Source organism: Cucurbita moschata, unplaced genomic scaffold (assembly GCF_002738365.1).
Source record: "Cucurbita moschata cultivar Rifu unplaced genomic scaffold, Cmos_1.0 Cmo_Scf00072, whole genome shotgun sequence".
NCBI classification, from domain to species: Eukaryota; Viridiplantae; Streptophyta; class Magnoliopsida; order Cucurbitales; family Cucurbitaceae; genus Cucurbita; species Cucurbita moschata.
The window spans coordinates 94,712-113,148 of record NW_019268588.1 but is presented as its reverse complement, the minus strand read 5'-3'; the positions used below and the strand labels follow the sequence as shown (position 1 = coordinate 113,148).

The following is an 18,437-nucleotide window of genomic DNA, read 5'->3' as shown; positions in this document are numbered from 1 at the left end:
TTTTTTTTTTTTTTTTTTTGGTATATTATTATCAGCTGTCCATGTTCTAAATTTTCAGGGGGCGATTGACATGGCCTCTTTGGAGACACGGATCAAGGTAGCAAATCCACAAGACCTGGATCCTGAAATCAATCTCTATGTGGAGAACCAAGCTGATCCTGCCATGCGACTGGTTTCTGAGATGATGATTCTATGTGGAGAAGTTATAGCAACTTTTGGATATCACCATAACATTCCGTTGCCCTATAGAGGACAGCCCCAAACAAATGTAGATATATCTGCATTTGCACATCTTCAAGAAGGACCTGTTAGGAGCTCTGCAATTGTTAGAACAATGCGTGCTGCTGAAATAGATTTCAGGAAGCCGATACGCCATGGGACTTTGGGAATTCCTGGTTATGTCCAATTTACATCTCCCATCCGTAGATATATGGATCTTCTTGCACATTATCAGGTATTTCCTCTCATTTGTTATGTCTTGGTGTTAAAATTTGATTTTGAATTTTTATTGAGCTTGCACTGCTCATCCATCATGGACATCTTGGGATCTTGCTTTGTCCTTGAGAAAAGATGAGAACAGTACGTTGTGTTGGTTCAAAAAAATGAATGGACCTTATTCCTGACAGACCATTGTGTTACTTGAAACACCTCCACTGGTCATACTTAATGGTTTTGGTTCTCTTTTCTCCACCTGTGTCAAGGAAACTACCCTTTACTGTCATCATTTTTCAACATATTAGTTCTATGTTTACTTGTTCATTACTGTCAGAAATTTCAGTTTAAAATTACTATCATTGAAACTGTACTCTTCATACCAGCTTGTTAAATTGTGTTTGGTTTTGCTTGGATAATTAATAATCATTCGTTTGAAGCCTGTTTTTAACCACTTTATATTCCTTTTAACTTAGTTTTTCTGTTATATTATACGTAGGTAAAGGCATTCCTTAGGGGTGACTCTCCTCCGTATTCCCATGGTCAGTTAGAAGGAATGGCATCAACTGTGAATATAAATACTAAATTGGCAAAGAAGCTCTCAAGCACCAGTCTTCGTTATTGGGTATTAGAGTACTTGAGAAGGCAACCAAAAGAAAATAGATATCGGGCATTGATTCTTAGGTTCATTAAAGATCGAATTGCAGCCCTGCTGTTGGTCGAGGTGAGGATTGATGGATAACATCTATCATATCACGATGCATGCCTTAGTTTAATGACTTTTGGCTAAGGGAGGGTGAACCTAATCTGATTTATTTTCTGCTTTCACCGGTTGTTCCTCTCTTCACATTGTGCTGTTTATTTACTGTCAATGGCCTCCTGGTTTGTTCTGTTATTCATCATAACATTATCAGGTATTTACTGTCGATGTTCCTCTCTTTCACCGATTGTTGCTCTCTTCACATCTTGCTTCAGTGGGTTTGAAGCCTGAAGCAAGAGCTAAATTGCCCCACTTGATGCTCTTTAAACGTATGAGAATATCAGATGCATACAGTAACAGACGACCTTTTTTTTTTTTTTTTCCAACCATTTGTGTTACTGTTAGATTCCTTCATTTGTCCTTAGCTCAAGCAAAGTAGAACCTATATAAACCTCTATAGGCGCTTGTAGTCTCTAAATATGAATTTTGTTACATTTAGTATCTCATGTATTCGGAATTTATAGGTGGGACTCCAAGCATCTGCGTGGGTATCTGTTGGAGCACAAATTGGAGATGAAGTGCAAGTTCGAGTGGAGGAAGCCCATCCACGTGATGATGTCCTTTCTCTGAAGGAGATTATTCACTAGATATATGAGCTTCTCTCTAGTAAAAAAACATTGTATGACAAGGTGTTGCTCCCTGAAGTTGACGGTTGGTACTCTTCTTCACCAAATATGAAACCATTTTTCCTTGAAAATGAACTAAACATGTCGAGTGAAGTTTTGACTTCTTTTTCTCTGTTTTCTAAAAACTAAATTGTTTTAAGTTCTTTTTCCCTGCTCTTTAGAAGCATCTGTGAAATTTTAGCAAAATTTAAAAACAAAACTAGTTTTTGAAAACTATTCTCTAATTTTTTTAATATTTGATCATGATATGGTTATTAAACATTAAACTAAAAGCAAAATATTTATGAACAAGTCAGATTGAAGTTCTATTATTTAGTCGCAATTTTTTTTTTTTTTCTTTTTTCTATGCATAATAGTCAGTCACTCTATTAAAGTACTTAAAAAGCTCGTGCTGATGAAATAAACCAGACATCTCTCAACAACATTTTCTGCAGGGTTGATGCCATGAGGATTCGCCAAAAGACACATTTCACGAATCTCACCCCTATACCCAGTCAGAATGTGGAAATTGGGAGGTTAAGTGGGAAGCACTTGAAAGGTTTCTACCCTTGGGCTAGAATTGTAATTTCCTTAGGTTGGTTGTCAATGGGTTATCTTTAGTGAAGGAATCAGATCAATATTATTGTTGCATGAAGCTAATAGATTTTCAAGCTAATAAAAGTTTGTAGGTGCCCTCTTTTGGAGATCAATTGAAATGAGGAAAAGAAGATGACCAGATGGTTGCTATTGCTGATTCATTACTGTCTCATAACCTCCTTCAAACGTATGAGCGTGGGTATGTTTCATATTGTCTTTGTTTGCTTTACTATATAATTCTGAATCACTTGATGGTATCATAAAATTTGATTATTGAATAACTGTAACTGAAGTAAAGCTCTTTAGGCAAGTGTCTTAGTTCATTTGAGGTTGGTGCGGTGGGAACTTCAAAAAATTGTTGTATCTTGCAAGTTACAAAAAGGTGTGGCCAAGCCATCAAAGGAAGGCATAGGAAAAATTATACTAAGATTTGAATTCTTGCTTAACCTGATGAGTTTATTGCTGGTAGAGAATCTATTGCTTAGGTAGGAAAAGATTTATATCTTTAAATGAACTAGATCTTGTACTAGTCACATGAAATATGAGACCATATGGTAAGGTTTTTTGAGTCTAAGAGAGAAAGAAAGATGTGTAGAATGGTTTGGTCTGAGTTTGTCCCAAGTATGAAGATATAGTTGTTGCTAAGTGTTACAGTCATGCTTGTCCAAAACGTGCGACTATGACACTAAGCAACATAAATAGTTTTGTCTTGTAAGGTAATCGAGAGTCGAACGTTTCAATAATTTTGCTAAGCAACACAAATAGTTGTCTCGTAAAGTAAGCCAGATTCAAACCTTTCAATAATTTAAGTGGGTTTGTTAACCCGAACATATTGTATAATTAGTAGAGTTAAAAAGAGGAATTTATCTTGAACTCATCTAAATGAGTAAAGTAACACTGAAAACGATCTTTCACATGTTTGTTAAGCTACCCAACCATTAATCAAAGATTAGTCTGTTTTATACTAGTCCATGAAAGACAAAACAAAGTGAGCTTATAACTATAGATAGTGAATGAGTAAATGAGCAGTAGAACTTTGATAATAGAAGTCTTAAAAGAAATGAGTTCGAGTCACCCTTTCGTAGGGTCAAATTATCGACTCTGGAATAATTGTGGTGGTTCAAAGTTAGCCTAAAAATTTATGCATATTAAAAAAAATTTACCAAAAGTATGATCACAAACTGGGCAATTGAGCTGACGAGGTTTGTTAAGTGTTGAGCCCATGGGTTAAATTAGGTTTGTTTACTTCAGAGCTATGTGGTTGAGACTAAAGATGTGATTTACCTTTTATTTCAAGTTACAACTTTGTTAGGCTTTGATCAAATCATCTAAACAGCATACTGTTGTGCTTGAAACCCATCTTTGTGTACAAATCATTTACAAATTATTGACATTCATATATGTTTATTGTTGAAATGGAAAATCGTGCAATGGAAATTTAGATGCTTGTTTGGGTTAAATCTAAAAAAATAACTTTAAGTCGTCGACTTTTCGTCTAACAATGTAGCCATTTTTTATTATAAATATATATATTTGAAACATTCAGAGATAGATTGTGGTATTTGGGGTATTGTGAAAGTTTTGGCCTCATCGACCACTAGATGTGCTCACAATCATGCTTATTTTCTTGAAAATCAATTTTCAAGAATTGTGTTTTTAGTTACATCTAGATTAATTATTGCAAATGGCATAATCATTTGGAATTAAATCAAGGCGTGGATCGAGATTTTTGAGTTATAATCTCGAAGTAGAAAAATTTGATGGAACCAATAATTTTGATGTTTGGCGAGATGAAGTTAGCGATTTGCTGGTCATGCAAGATCTTGATGCTTCTCTCCAAGAGGAGATGCCTGAAGACATGATAGACGCCGAATGGATGAAATTAAATCGACAAGCTTGTGGAATTATTCGATCTTGTCTTGGCAAGGATCAGAAATATCCATTTATGAAGGTTACTATGACGAAAGAACTATAAGAAGAGTGGAAAATAAACTCTATTTGAAGAAGAAACTCTTCCGTTTTGACTACAAGAAAGGTATCTCAATGGCTGAACATTTGGATGATTTTAACAAAATCATCACTAATTTGCTCAATCTAGATGATGAAGACAAGGCGTGTTGCTGTTCAATTCTTTGCCGGAATCTTACGAGTTTTTAGTAACCACCCTACTACATGGACTCACTGATCTTGTTTTTGAAGATGTTTCAAATGCCTTAATGAATAATGAGATGCGAAAGGAGGAAAAAGAGGCATATCAAGACTCTAGCACAAATGTTCTCACTGCTCGTGGAAGGACTTCTACTTAGAAAAAGAGCGAATGTGGAAAGTCCCAATCAAAGTCGAGAGGTAGATCTGATAATTGGAGAAAACTTGATAAAAATGAGTGTGCATATTGTCGACAGAAAGGCCATTGGAAGAAAGATTGCCCGATCTTAAAAGAGAAGGGGTCGAAGTCCAATGTGATTAGAGATGACGATACTGATACAGATAATGCCTTGAGGATCTCTTTATCAGTCAGCCAAACCAGTGAATAGATTCTCGATTCTGGGTGCTCCTATCATATGTGTCCCAACAGAGAGATGTTTTTGGACTTCAAAGAGTTCAATGGTGGAGTTGTCTATATGGGCAATGATAATACTTGCAAGATGATGGGAATCAACTCAGTACAAATCAAGATGTTTGATGGGGTTATACGAAAACTCAATGATGTGAGATATGTCTCTGACTTGAAGAAAAATTTGATTTCCCTTGGTGTTTTGGATGCGAGTGGTTATCGCATCATTTTGGAAGGAGGGAATTTGAAAGTAGCTCGTGAAGCTTTGGTGGCAATTAAAGGAACTAGAAGAGGTAGCATATACTACCTCAACGGAACCACAATAATTGGGCGTGCTGCTGTGCAAGTTCGAAAGAAAAAGACATATCGAAATTATGGCACATGAGACTTGGGCATGTTGGTGAGAAGACGCTTCAAACATTAGTGAACCAAGGAATTCTTAAGAGTGCCACAACTGGTAAAATTGATTTATGTGAACATTGTATATTTGGTAAACAAAAAAAAAAAGAAAGTGAAGTTTGGTACAGCTATACACCAAACAAAGGGCATTTTGGATTATGCTCATACTGATGTATGGGGTCCCACGAAGAATGTCTCATTGAGAGGAAAGAGGTGGTTTGTTACCTTTATTGATGACTACTCGAGGAGAGTTTGGATGTATCCCATAGAGGCACAGAAACGAGGTTCTCCAAATCTTCCTAGAGTGGAAGAAAATTGTGGAGAATAAGACAGACAGGAAAATCAAAAAGCTGAGATCAGACAACGGTGGAGAATATACTTATGATCCATTCCTTAAAGTATGCCGAGATGAAGAGATCGTTCAATACTTCACTGTTCCTTGTAAGCCACAACAAAATGGAGTTGCTGAGAGAATGAACCAAACATTAATAGAGAAGGTTCGATGCATATTGTCTCAAGCAGGATTGAGTAAGGCATTTTGGGCTGAGGCTCTCAGTTATGCAGTTCACTTGGTGAATCGTTTACTTGTTTTTTAAAATGGTGGGAAAACTCCGCTTGAGGTATGGTCGGGTACTCCTGTTAGTGGTGATAAATTGCATGTGTTTGGGTGTCCTACTTATTATCATGACAGACTTAAAGCTAGATCCTAGAGCAAAAAAAAAAAAACCAAATTTATAGGCTTTAGCAAAGGCGTAAAGGGCTATAGGTTATGGTGTCCAGAAACAAGTAAGATTGTTAATAGTCGAGATGTGACATTCGATGAGTCTTGAATGTTTTTGCAGAAAATTGAAAATAATGACGAGGCATTGAAGCAGGTGGTGTTCTCTCCTGATATGGTTGCTTCTACTGAAGAACTTATTGATAAGGTAGATAATAACTCTAATGTCTTAGAATAGGAGGAGCAAAGCCTTGTAAATGAAAGAGTGGAGGAACCTGAGTCCATCGTCAGGAATAGACCACGAAGGGAAATTCAAAAACCTGCAAGGTTTGATGATACGATAGCATATACTTTCCCTTTCATTGATGGAGTTCCCAACAACTACAAAGATGCTATCCAGAGTCCAGATAGATTGCACTGGCAAGAGGCTGTAAATTAGGAGATAACATCATTGGAGATAAATCAAATTTGGGATTTGGTACAACTTACAAAAGGTAAGAAGGAAATTGGTTGTAAATAGGTTTTTGCAAAAAAAAAAAAATTCTTCTAGTATACGTTATAAGGCTTGACTTGTGGTTAAAGGCTATGCACAAAAAGAAGGTATTGATTACAATGAAATTTTCTCACTTGTGGTAAAACATTTTTTTCATTCGAATTTTGTTGGCTTTGGTTGCTCAATTTAATCTTGAGCTTGTACAACTCGATGTAAAAACTGCTTTTTTGCATGGAGATTTGGAAGAAGAAATATATGTGGCGCAACCGATTGGTTTTTGAGTAGTTGGACACAACATTTGGTATGTAGATTGAAGAAATTTTTGTATGGGCTGAAGCAATCTCCTCGCCAATAGTATAAAAAGTTTGATCATTTCATGGTAGAGCATATGTATACTCATAGTCAATTTGATCATTGTGTGCATTATCGGTGTCTTGATGATGGATCGCTTATCTATTTGCTCTTATATGTTGATGATATGTTAATTGCTTCAAAGAGATAGGTGGAGATTGATAAGCTCAAAGACCAGCTTTCTAAAACATTTGAAATGAAAGACTAAGGCAATACAAAGAAAATACTTGGAATGGAGATAGAGCGAGATAGAAAAAAAGGTACAGTTTGGTTGACTTAGTCTCAATATCTACGCAAGGTATTGACAAGATTTAGTTTGAATAATTCAACCAAACCTGTTGGTACTCCACTTGCTCCTCATTTCAAACTTAGTGCTTCCATGTGTTCAAGTTCTGACGATGACAAACGGTATATGGAAAATATTCCTTATACAAATGTTGTTGGTGCTTTGATGTATGCTATGGTATGTACTCGACCTGATCTTTCACACACAGTAAGCATGGTGAGTCGTTATATGCATAATCCTGGTAAAGAGCATTGGCATGCTGTCAAATGGATTCTTAGGTACATTCTTGGTACTATTGATGTTGGTATTAAGTTCCAAAAACAAGAAATGTTTAATCTTGACAATCTTGTAGTTGGTTATGTGGATTTTAATTATGCTGGTGATTTGGATAAGCGATGATCTACTACGGGTTATTTATTTACTATGGCTAGTGGACCTGTTTGTTGGCGTTCAACATTGCAGTTTACTGTTGCATTGTCTACCATTGAAGTAGAGTATATGGCAGTAACGGAAACTTTTAAAGAAGCTATTTGGAAAATGTGCTCACAACACCAATGAACATTATATAGCCTTTATTAATTATATAGCCATTATATAGCTTACACAAGGAGACACCAAAATATTTTTTGATCTGAAGTTCTCTTTTATTAATTCTAAGCATGACATTATATAGCCTTTATAATCATGGCTAAACCTAAAAATATCAACTGAAAGAAACTTAAAGTCCCAAAGGATAAGACTAATCAATCCTAAAGAGTAGAACTAATCAATCCTAAAGAATAGGACCTGATGACAATTTACAACCATCTCCACCTTGTCATAAGATCTCTAAGTTGATAACTGATTTGGTTGCTACCACGTCAACACACTACTCCTTTCTTCCGACGTTGATGAAATTCGAACAATGCCAGAATTTTTCACAAGCGATCACCTTTGTTAACATATCAATAGGGTTATCAGCAGTTCCAATTTTTAATAAACGAATGTCCCCTTCACTAATAATTTCTCAAATAAAGTGAAAACGGACATCAATATGTTTAGTACGAGCATGATGGACTTGATTTTTTGACGAATAAATAGCACTCTGGCTGTCACAAAACACATCTATATGTTCCTGCAAAATGCCCAAGTCATTGATTAAACCATGCATCCAAATAGCTTCTTTAAAAACTTCCGTTACTGTCATATACTCTGCTTCGGTGGTAGACAATGCAATAGTAGACTGCAATGTTGAACGCCAACAAACAGGTCCACTAACCATAGTAAATAAATAATCTGTAGTAGATCGTCGCTTATCCAAATCACCAGCATAATCAGAATCCACATAACCAACTACAAGGTTGTCAAGATTAAACATTTTTTGTTTTTGGAACTTAATACCAACATCAATAGTACCAAGAATGTACCTAAGAATCCATTTGACAGCCTGCCAATGCTCTTTACCAGGATTATGCATATAACGACTCCATTTGACAGCCTGCCAATGCTCTTTACCAGGATTATGCATATAACGACTCACCATGCTTCCTACATGTGAAAGATCAGGTCAAGTACATACTATAGCATACATCAAAGCACCAACAGCATTTGTATAAGGAATATTCTCCATATACCTTTTGTCATCGTCAGAACTTGGACACATGGAAGCACTAAGTTTGAAATGAGGAGCAAGTGGAGTACCAACCGGTTTGGTTGAATTATTCAAACTAAATCTTGTCAATACCTTGCGTAGATATTGAGACTGAATCAACCAAACTGTACATTTTTTCTGATCTCACTCTATCTCCCATTCCAAGTATTTTCTTTGCATTGCATAAGTCTTTCATTTCAAATGTTTTAGAAAGCTGATCTTTGAGCTTATCAATCTCCACCTGTCTCTTTGAAGCAATTAACATATCATCAACATATAAGAGCAAATAGATAAACGATCCATCATCAAGACACAGATAATGCACACAATGATCAAATTGACTGAGTATACATATGCTTTACCATCAAATGATCAAACTTTTATTACCATTGGCGAGGAGATTGTTTTAGCCCATACAAAGATTTCTTCAATCTGCATACCAAATGCTGCTGTCCAACTACTCAAAAACCAACCGGTTGCGCCATATATATTTCTTCTTCCAAATCTCCATGCAAAAAAGCAGTTTGTACATCGAGTTGTACAAGCTCAAGATTAAATTGAGCAATCGAATGGAAAAATGTTTTATCACAGGTGAGAAAATTTCATTGTAATCAATACCTTCTTTTTGTGCATAGCCTTTAGCCACAAGTCTAGACTTATAACGTATACTAGAAGAATCTTCCTTTTTTGCAAAAACCTATTTACAACCAATTTCCTCCTTTTGGAAGTTGTAACAAATTCCAAGTTTGATTTATCTCCAATGATGTTATCTCCTAATTCACAACCTCTTGCCAGTGCAATCTATCCAGGCTCTGGATAGCATCTTTGTAGTTGTTGGGAACTCCATCAATCAAAGGGAAAGCATATGTTATCGTATCATCAAACCTTGCAGGTTTTCGAATTTCCCTTCGTGGTTTATTCTTGGCGATGGACTCAGGTTCCTCTACTCTTTCATTTACAAGGTTTTTTTCCTTCTGTTCTAAGACATCAGAGTTATTATCTACCTTATCAATAGGTTCTTCAGTAGGAGCAACCATATCAGGAAAGAACACCACCTGCTTCAATGCCTCGTCATTATTTTCAATTTTCTAAAAAACATTCCAGACTCATCGAATGTCACATCTCGACTATTAACAATCTTATTTGTTTCTGGACACCATAACCTATAGCCCTTTACGCCTTTGCTAAAGTTCATAAACTTAGTTTTTTTGCTCTAGGATCCAGCTTTGAGTCTGTCATGATAATAAGCAGGACACCCAGACACATGCAATTTATCATAATCACTAACAGGAGTACCCGACCATACCTCAAGTAGAGTTTTCCCACCATTTTCAAATACAGGTAAACGATTCACCAAGTGAACTGCATAACTGAGAGCCTCAGCCCAAAATGCCTTACTCAATCCTGCTTGAGACAATATGCATCGAACCTTCTCTATTAATGTTTGGTTCATTCTCTCAGCAACTCCATTTTGTTGTGGCTTACCAGGAACGGTGAAGTGTCGAACGATCCCTCATCTCGGCATACTTTAAGGAATGGATCATAAGTATATTCTCCACCGTTGTCTGATCTCAGCTTTTTGATTTTCCTGTCCGTCTGATTCTCCACCATTTTCTTCCACTCTAGGAAGATTTGGAGAACCTCGATTTTGTGCCTCATGGGATACATCCAAACTCTCCTCGAGTAGTCATCAATAAATGTGACAAACCACCTCTTTCCTCCCAATGAGACATTCTTCGTGGGACCCCATACATCAGTGTGAACATAATCCAAAATGCCATTTGTTTGGTGTATAGCTGTACCAAACTTCACATTTTTTTGTTTACCAAATATACAATGTTCACATAAATCAATTTTACCAGTTGTGGCACCCTTAAGGACTCCTTGGTTCACCAATGTCTGGCCTTCTCACCAGCATGCCCAAGTCTCATGTGCCATAATTTCGATATGTCTTGTTCTTTCGAACTTGCCACAGCAGCATGCCCAATTATTGTGGTTCCGTTGAGGTAGTATATGTTACCTCTTCTAGTTCCTTTAATTGCCACCAAAGCTCCACGAGCTACTTTCAAATTCCCTCCTTCCAAAATGATGCGATAACCACTCGCATCCAAAACGCCAAGGGAAATCAAATTTTTCTTCAAGTCAGAGACATATCTCACATCATTGAGTTTTCGTATAACCTCATCAAACATCTTGATTTGTACTGAGCCGATTCCCATCATCTTGCAAGTACTATCATTGCTCATATAGACAACTCCACCATTGAACTCTTTGAAGTCCAAAAACATCTCTTTGTTGGGACACATATGATAGGAGCACCCAGAATCAAGAATCCATTCACTGGTTTGGCTGACTGATAAAGAGATCGTCAAGGCATTATCTGTATCAGTATTGTCATCTCTAACTACATTGGACTTCGACCCCTTCTCTTTTAAGATCGGGCAATCTTTCTTCCAATGGTCTTTCTGTCGACAATATGCACACTCATTTTTATCAAGTTTTCTCCAATTATCAGATCTACCTCTCGACTTTGATCGGGACTTTCCACGTTCGCTCTTTTTCGAAGTAGAAGTTCTTCCACAAGCAGTGAGAACATTTGTGTTAGAGTCTTGATATACCTCCTTTTCCTTTTTTTGCACCTCATTATTCATTAAGGCATTTGAAACATCTTCAAAAACAAGATCAGTGAGTCCTGTAGTAGGGTGGTTACTAAAAACTCGTAGGATTCTGACAAAGAATTCAACGCCTTGTCTTCGTCATTAATTGTAACATCTAGATTGAGCAAATAAGTGATGATTTTGTTAAAATTATCCAAATGCTCAGTCATTGAGATACCTTTCTTGTAGTCAAAACGGAAGAGTTTCTTGTTCAAATAAATTTATTTTCCACACTTTTCTTCATATATTTCGCCTCAAGCTTGCCCCATAGTTCTTTCGTCATGGTAACCTTCATAAATGGATATTTCTGATCCTTGCCAAGACAGGATCGAATAATTCCACAAACTTGTCGATTTAATTTCGTCCATTCGGCGTCTGTCATGTCTTCAGGCATCTCCTCTTGGAGAGAAGCATCAAGATCTTGCATGACCAATAGATCGCTAACTTCGCCTCGCCAAACACCAAAATTATTGGTTCCATTAAATTTCTCTACTTCGAGATTGGAACTCAACAATCTCGATCTACGCCGTGATTTAATTCCAGATGATTCTGCCATTCGCAATAATTAATCTGGATGTAACTAAAAAACACAATTCTTGAAAATTGATTTTCAAGAAAATAAGCATGATTGTGAGCACGTCTAGTGGTCGATGAGGCCAAAACTTTAACAATACCACAATTTGGCTCTGATACCACTTGTTTTGAACAAATGTGCTTACAACACCAATGAACTGAATTATACAAGGAGACACCAAGATATTTTTTTATCTGAAGTTCTCTTTTATTAATTTTGAGCATCGCATTATATAGCTTTTACCATCATGGTTGAACCAAAAAATATTAGCAGAAAGAACTTAAATCATTATTATAGCTTTTACAATCATAGTTGAACCAAAAAAATAGTCCCAAAGAATAGGACTAATCAGATCTAAAGAATGGAACCTCATGTTTGAAGGATGTTTATGGCAGGGTATCAATCGGCTTATACATGACTCCAGAGAATAAATGGCTTATATTCTTGTAGTTATGTCTACTTTGGCCATGAGATGGTACGTATGGAGAGCAGGGAAGAGAATGAAAAGCATAATATTTTAGGTGTTTTTGAAGTTTTTAAATTTTTTTTTAAGGATATTAATAAAAAAAATTTAAAATTCAAAAATATATTTTAAACACTTCTAAAAATTAAAGGATACTTTTGAAATCTTTTTAAAACTCCAAGTGTATTTCTTTAAAAAAGTATTACCAATTTATATTTTTAAAAATTTTTAAAACTTTTTTAAAAATTTAAAGGTGATTTTAAAACTTTTGAAAGTTTTAAAAATATTTTTTTTCGAGACCAAATGTAAAATTTAAAAATATTTTCTATATTTAACCTATTGTTTAATCATATTTAGCCTCAATATTTTTTATTAGCTTATTGACAACTAAGCCAAGGTAGCCCTATGTTTTTTTTTAATTAACTGTCGTTGAAAATATAAAATAATTAAAAATCTTATTCTAAAGTTATTGTAGTATTGAATATTGAAATTGTTTTTTTTTTCAGACGTGCTAAATTTTTTAAAAAGACAGTTTTAACCTTTAAATATAATTCCTCTTAGACCTATTTCTTCCTTCGTTTTAAAATAAAACTACCATATCCTTTCATTAAAAAAAATATATTCCTAACATATATGGAAAAAACAAATGGGCCAATTGTGGGCCCTTTTTTTTTTTTTTTTTTTTAAATATTTTTGCAGATAGCGGTATGGCAGAGAAAATTTTGTCGGATTTTGTAAGAAAATTTCTGATCCAATCACCTTGCCCACCCCTCACATGTTTTTTTTTTTTTCTAATTATTAATATTTTTTTAGAAAAATACTTAATTTTAGCCTTTCTTATCTACATGTATTTTGTGCAAACAGTACATCATTTATCATTGTTTATTCTTTTCAATTATTAAATAAAATTGTAAGAATAATACTACAATTCTTTATTATTATTATTATTATTATTGATTAAAGTCCACTCATGGGTTGCTATATAATCTTCCCATATTGACAAAAATCTTTAACAAACTAAGTATAATTAATGCATGTCAAATTCTAATTATTAATTTAATTGTTCTTACCAAAAAAAGAAAAGTTAATTATACGATTTTGAATTTAAAAATAGTATTTCATTTGTTACCATTTGAAAATCTATTAACAATATTCTATAATTGTAATATTCTTTTATTAAATGATGAAATTAATTGGATAATTCAAATCATTTATTTAAACTTTTGAATTATCCATTTTAAATTTTTTTTTAAGTAAAAGTTAAACAAAGTTATATATATTTATTTTCAAACATTGGGCTAATATTTAAATCTAATTGCCATATATATTTTGTAAAATTATATTTTAAGGATTTAATATTAAAAAGTTGTTGAAAAATAAAATAATTTGAAAATGAAATAAGATTATAATAAATATGTACGTGTATATATATATATATATAATAAAATATTTAGACCAAAAAAAAAAAAGAAATTGATAATCTACTAAATATTATTATTTTGTTGTGGGGATAAGGCGGTGTAGATGAAATGAAATCACGTGACACCTGTCTGCATGGGCTTAATAAGATTTGCATGCAAAAGAAACCAATCCCACCAAAATCACGTGCCCTGCCATCTCATCCAAATCCTGCATCCAATCTATGATCAACCCATGACGTGGCAGATTCCCTGTATCTGGTTGGTTCGGTGTGATTGTGGGCCCACTTCACCGTATTCACGTCCACATCTAATCTAATCTTTCTATGTCACGTACACTCAAATTATTTCGAGTTACAAAAAGTTGAATTTAGATTTGGAATCTTAGGCACATGTTGATCACCTCTTGACAATTAGGTGAAGATTGTTTTTTAGAACACCCTCGAGAAATAGAAGATAACATGAACCTCTCTCATTTATCTTCTTCAACACGATCAACACCTCCACTCAAGGTACTTGCAAAATTGGGATATTTTCGAACCTAAAGCCACTAGATCACATGCATTATTATTACCGATATTTGTTTAGGCTGTTCTTAAAGACATACATAGCTATAAACGAGAGAAATGAGTATCTTCCATCAGTTATGCGTTTAAATTTAGGACCTATAAGATTTGGTCTATAGTAGCGAACTAAATGTTAATAAAAAAACGTTCAAAAGAAGAAATATTGATAGGTAAGATCAATAATTTGCATTATAATGCATAATTTGTATGAATTGAAAAAAAAAAAGTGAGAGAAGTTTGAAAAGAAAGGGAGGTGGGTGCAATAAGTGAAGGTGGGTGAGAATGGAGATGGGCTACTTCTACTATTACTTAGAGTTGAAGGGTAAAACAGCAAAAAAGAAAAAACATAATAATTGAATTCACATGCTAATCACTTCTGCCTTCCTTTGGGAGCAATTTTTACCCTCCCCTCACACTTTCCTTTACATATATATATATATATATATATATATATATATATATGAACTAACAGGGGTAGATAAGTCATTTTATCAGAAGAAGGCTGAAATTACGAATTTGATCTTCAATGAATAATGTAGTCTTTTTATGTTTTTAAAATAATTTCATTTATTGTTTTATACTAGATAAAATCTTATAATTTTTATAATTTAAGAAAATAAAATAAAATAAAAAATACAAAAGGAAAACGGGTCCAAGTAAGTGGGGCCCAGCTCCGAAATCCGGTAAATCCGGGTAGCTATGCTCGAGGTGGGCCCGGGTGACAGTTTGGACGTTACCAAATTTACCCATGGGTGGGCCCACGAATTTCGGAACTCAACTGTCTGTCTGCTTTTTATTTACTTCCCCATTTAATATTTTTTGCCCTTTTAAAAGAATATTTATATATGGAGAATAATAATATCCAATTCTTCAATTTGATTCGTAATATTCCCGAAATTTCCCCTCAAAAAAAAAAAAATAAATAAATTTAATGCCTATTTTTTGATATTTTAAACTATTTTTACTCGTTCAAAAGGCTTTTTTTTTCTTAGTTTTAAATTTTGATTAAATCATATAAAGTAAAAACATTTAATGAAAATGTTTGGCTATGAAAAAACAAAGTAAAAACATTTAATGAAAATGTTTGGCTATGAAAAAATAGCAGGTCAACGCCTCGTAGATTATCTCTAAACTTTTTAATTCAGCCTTTTGAAACGTGATACTCATGGTAAGATTATTTCTTAAGAGTATTTTTAAAGTTTTTTAAAAATATAAAATATTTTTTTTAATTAAATATATTTTTATTAATTTATAATTTAATGAAGTTTGTGAGGTATGAGAGTGAAAGTAGATGGCATCAAGTAATTGAAGAGTAAGAATTAAGCCAATTTTTTGGTTGAATCGCAGCCATTGCAGCTTCACATAGCTTGTGATTGAAGCAATAAGTGGTGGGATTCCCTACCCTTTCTTTTTCTTCACTTATCTTTTGCCTCATTTTTAAACTCGACCTACTTGAACCATATACATACGACTCCTAACCAATATGACCCATATCGATCAAAAAAATATAAAAAGGAATTAATAACTCTAGGATGAATCGCATGTTTTTCATTATTAACTTGTACTATCCAATCTAAACCATAAAAATTGAGTTGAGTTGGTGTAACGATACTTGATTTCTACTTACTTATGGTCGATACCACCATCATAATGTAATCATTTCTATGCGGAAATAAGGGTTTAAACTTCTTTATCAGATACAAATTTCATCTTAAAACATTGTCATGGACTTATGTGTTCGAAAACATCTTTAAGACGACACAACAAAATACTAAATGAAATAAATATGCGTTAAAATTAAAAACATCCTATTTTAACTAGTTTAAGAAAATAAGTACAACTACCCTCAGAATGTTTGCTTAATCCACCACACCTAAATATAAATTACACGGATATGAAAATAGTAATAACTGGAAAGACCAATATATGGAAAGATATTTGTCTATAATAAAATATCAAATATCAAATATGATATACATGGTATACTATAATTTAATATTAAATATCTTTAACATACCCTATGCATGTGTCATGGTCTCGAATTGCGATGTCGTCGTCAGTCGTACAAGGATGTCTTGCATTTACCTTAAATAGAAGTAGCACGTGGCTTGAGTATTTAAAGAAATACTCAGTAAATGACTTCACTATTAGGGTTAGATGCAAACACATACAATCGTGAGGGACTTATTATATCAGTTTATTTCCTGTGACGACTATCCTTAACGGAAAATTGGATGTGTACTTAATTTCCCTACACACAGTTCATACCTGCGAGTATGGACCAACTAGTAGGTTTGCACACCTCCTGGGCCCCTTTCTGGTCGGGCAAGTATTCTCTGGTAGTTATTGATATCGCACACCTGTTAGAAATAGCAATCGTCATGGCAGTATTATGGTAAACATAATGATTGTTTCCCTGTCTCGTAGCGTATACGTTCGTACTATCGTAAAGGAGAAGGGGTATCCCCCGATGCATGAACACAAAATAATGCATGGGTCCCAACATTTTCCCATTTTCATTGTCATATACTACAACTCCACTAACATATTCCTTCGTATCATATCATTTATCTTATTTTCCATGCGTGTATCGGAATTGTATTTCATGCCAATTCGTCATTTTTCATGTCAATCATATCATTCATGTTACATATATGTCATATCATAACGTTTTTTTTATTCTAGACGTAACAATTCACATCATACATATATCATTTTATATCATATACCATAACAATCACATATCAAACATATAACATATCAAACAATTCACACATATAAAACATATCATATCCTATCGTATCATATCATATCATTTCATAGTCATATCATTTCGTATCATATCATAGTCAGCAAACATATCAAACATACAACAAGTGTTACACCACACAACATCAAATTTACACATATCAAACATATAATATCGATAGTATGGTCACTTACTTGGTTGACCTTAGTCGACATACTATCCTATTTTTGAGATTGGTTTAACTTGTCTCTTAAAATTTGTAACGACGTACACCGAAATTTCCTACCATATTAAGAACTTTAGTATGGAAGGGAAGAGAAAATTAGGTTGGTTGGGGGAGTTTTAAGAGAGAAAAATATAGGGAGTAGTTAAAGAAACATATTATATATATTACTATCTAGTTGGGTTAGATTTTCTTTTTTATCTGGGTTGGGTTATATTTTTGAAAAATATAAAAATTTAGGGTTAAGATTTGACATTTTTTATCAAGTCAATCCGGTTAAAATAGAGTTGCAACCTAATCCTACTCTTTCCCATTTTTTAGATCATTACGAATATTAAAATATTTGGTGTTTGCAACTGAAATTATTGATGTATCGTGAATTATGAAGGTTTATTATTTGAGATTTATAAGATTTTAGTTATTAATAAAAGCGTAGATAAATATGAATTTTTAAAAAATAATTTTAAAAAAATGGTCAAATGAAAAGGTATAGAGCCTCAATTATAAGGCAAATGTTAGTGCGCAAAAAAAATGAAGCAAGAAAACAACTAAAAGAAGGAATAATTGCAGAGTGCACGCAATTTTTCTACAACTGCACGCAAAAAGATATCATTTTATAAACCTAAACGCACTTAACATAACTTATTACAAGCCAACCCCCTAGTAAATTATAGACTAATTTTCACTCACTAAAACACTTTTTACTCAAATTATTCACTCATTTTCACTCGCTAAAACATTTTTTTTTTTACTGAATTGCTACCGATTTCACTTGTGGTAACAAAGATTCATATCAATGTGTAATTAAATTTCTTAGCTAACGGTTAAAATGGAGTCACTTTAGATACGACAAATCATGTCATGTAAACAATGCATGAAACACACAAAACGTATTCTTTTTCTAACGTAGCACCATAATTAATGTGTCAGTGTCTAATTTTTTTTTTTTTTTTTTTTTTTTT

The 18,437-nt window shown here is 33.8% G+C and overlaps 1 protein-coding gene across 4 annotated transcripts in view; it reads left to right on the top strand.

Annotated features, from left to right (window-relative positions):
• The window catches only part of LOC111438129 (ribonuclease II, chloroplastic/mitochondrial-like), an 8,759-nt gene extending 5,795 nt beyond the window's left edge, over positions 1–2,964 (top strand). The window contains exons 12-16 of one of the 4 annotated variants that reach the window (XM_023076074.1): positions 59–454; positions 932–1,156; positions 1,657–1,843; positions 2,253–2,392; positions 2,487–2,964. In XM_023076074.1, coding sequence (XP_022931842.1) covers positions 59–454; positions 932–1,156; positions 1,657–1,779 — 744 coding nt within the window. In that variant the 3' untranslated portion in view covers positions 1,780–1,843; positions 2,253–2,392; positions 2,487–2,964. Of the gene's footprint in view, positions 1–58; positions 455–931; positions 1,157–1,656; positions 1,844–2,252 lie in introns of all 4 variants that reach the window. The other 3 variants (XM_023076073.1, XM_023076072.1, XM_023076071.1) reach the window with 3 other exon arrangements.
• The last annotated feature ends 15,473 nt before the right edge of the window (positions 2,965–18,437 follow it).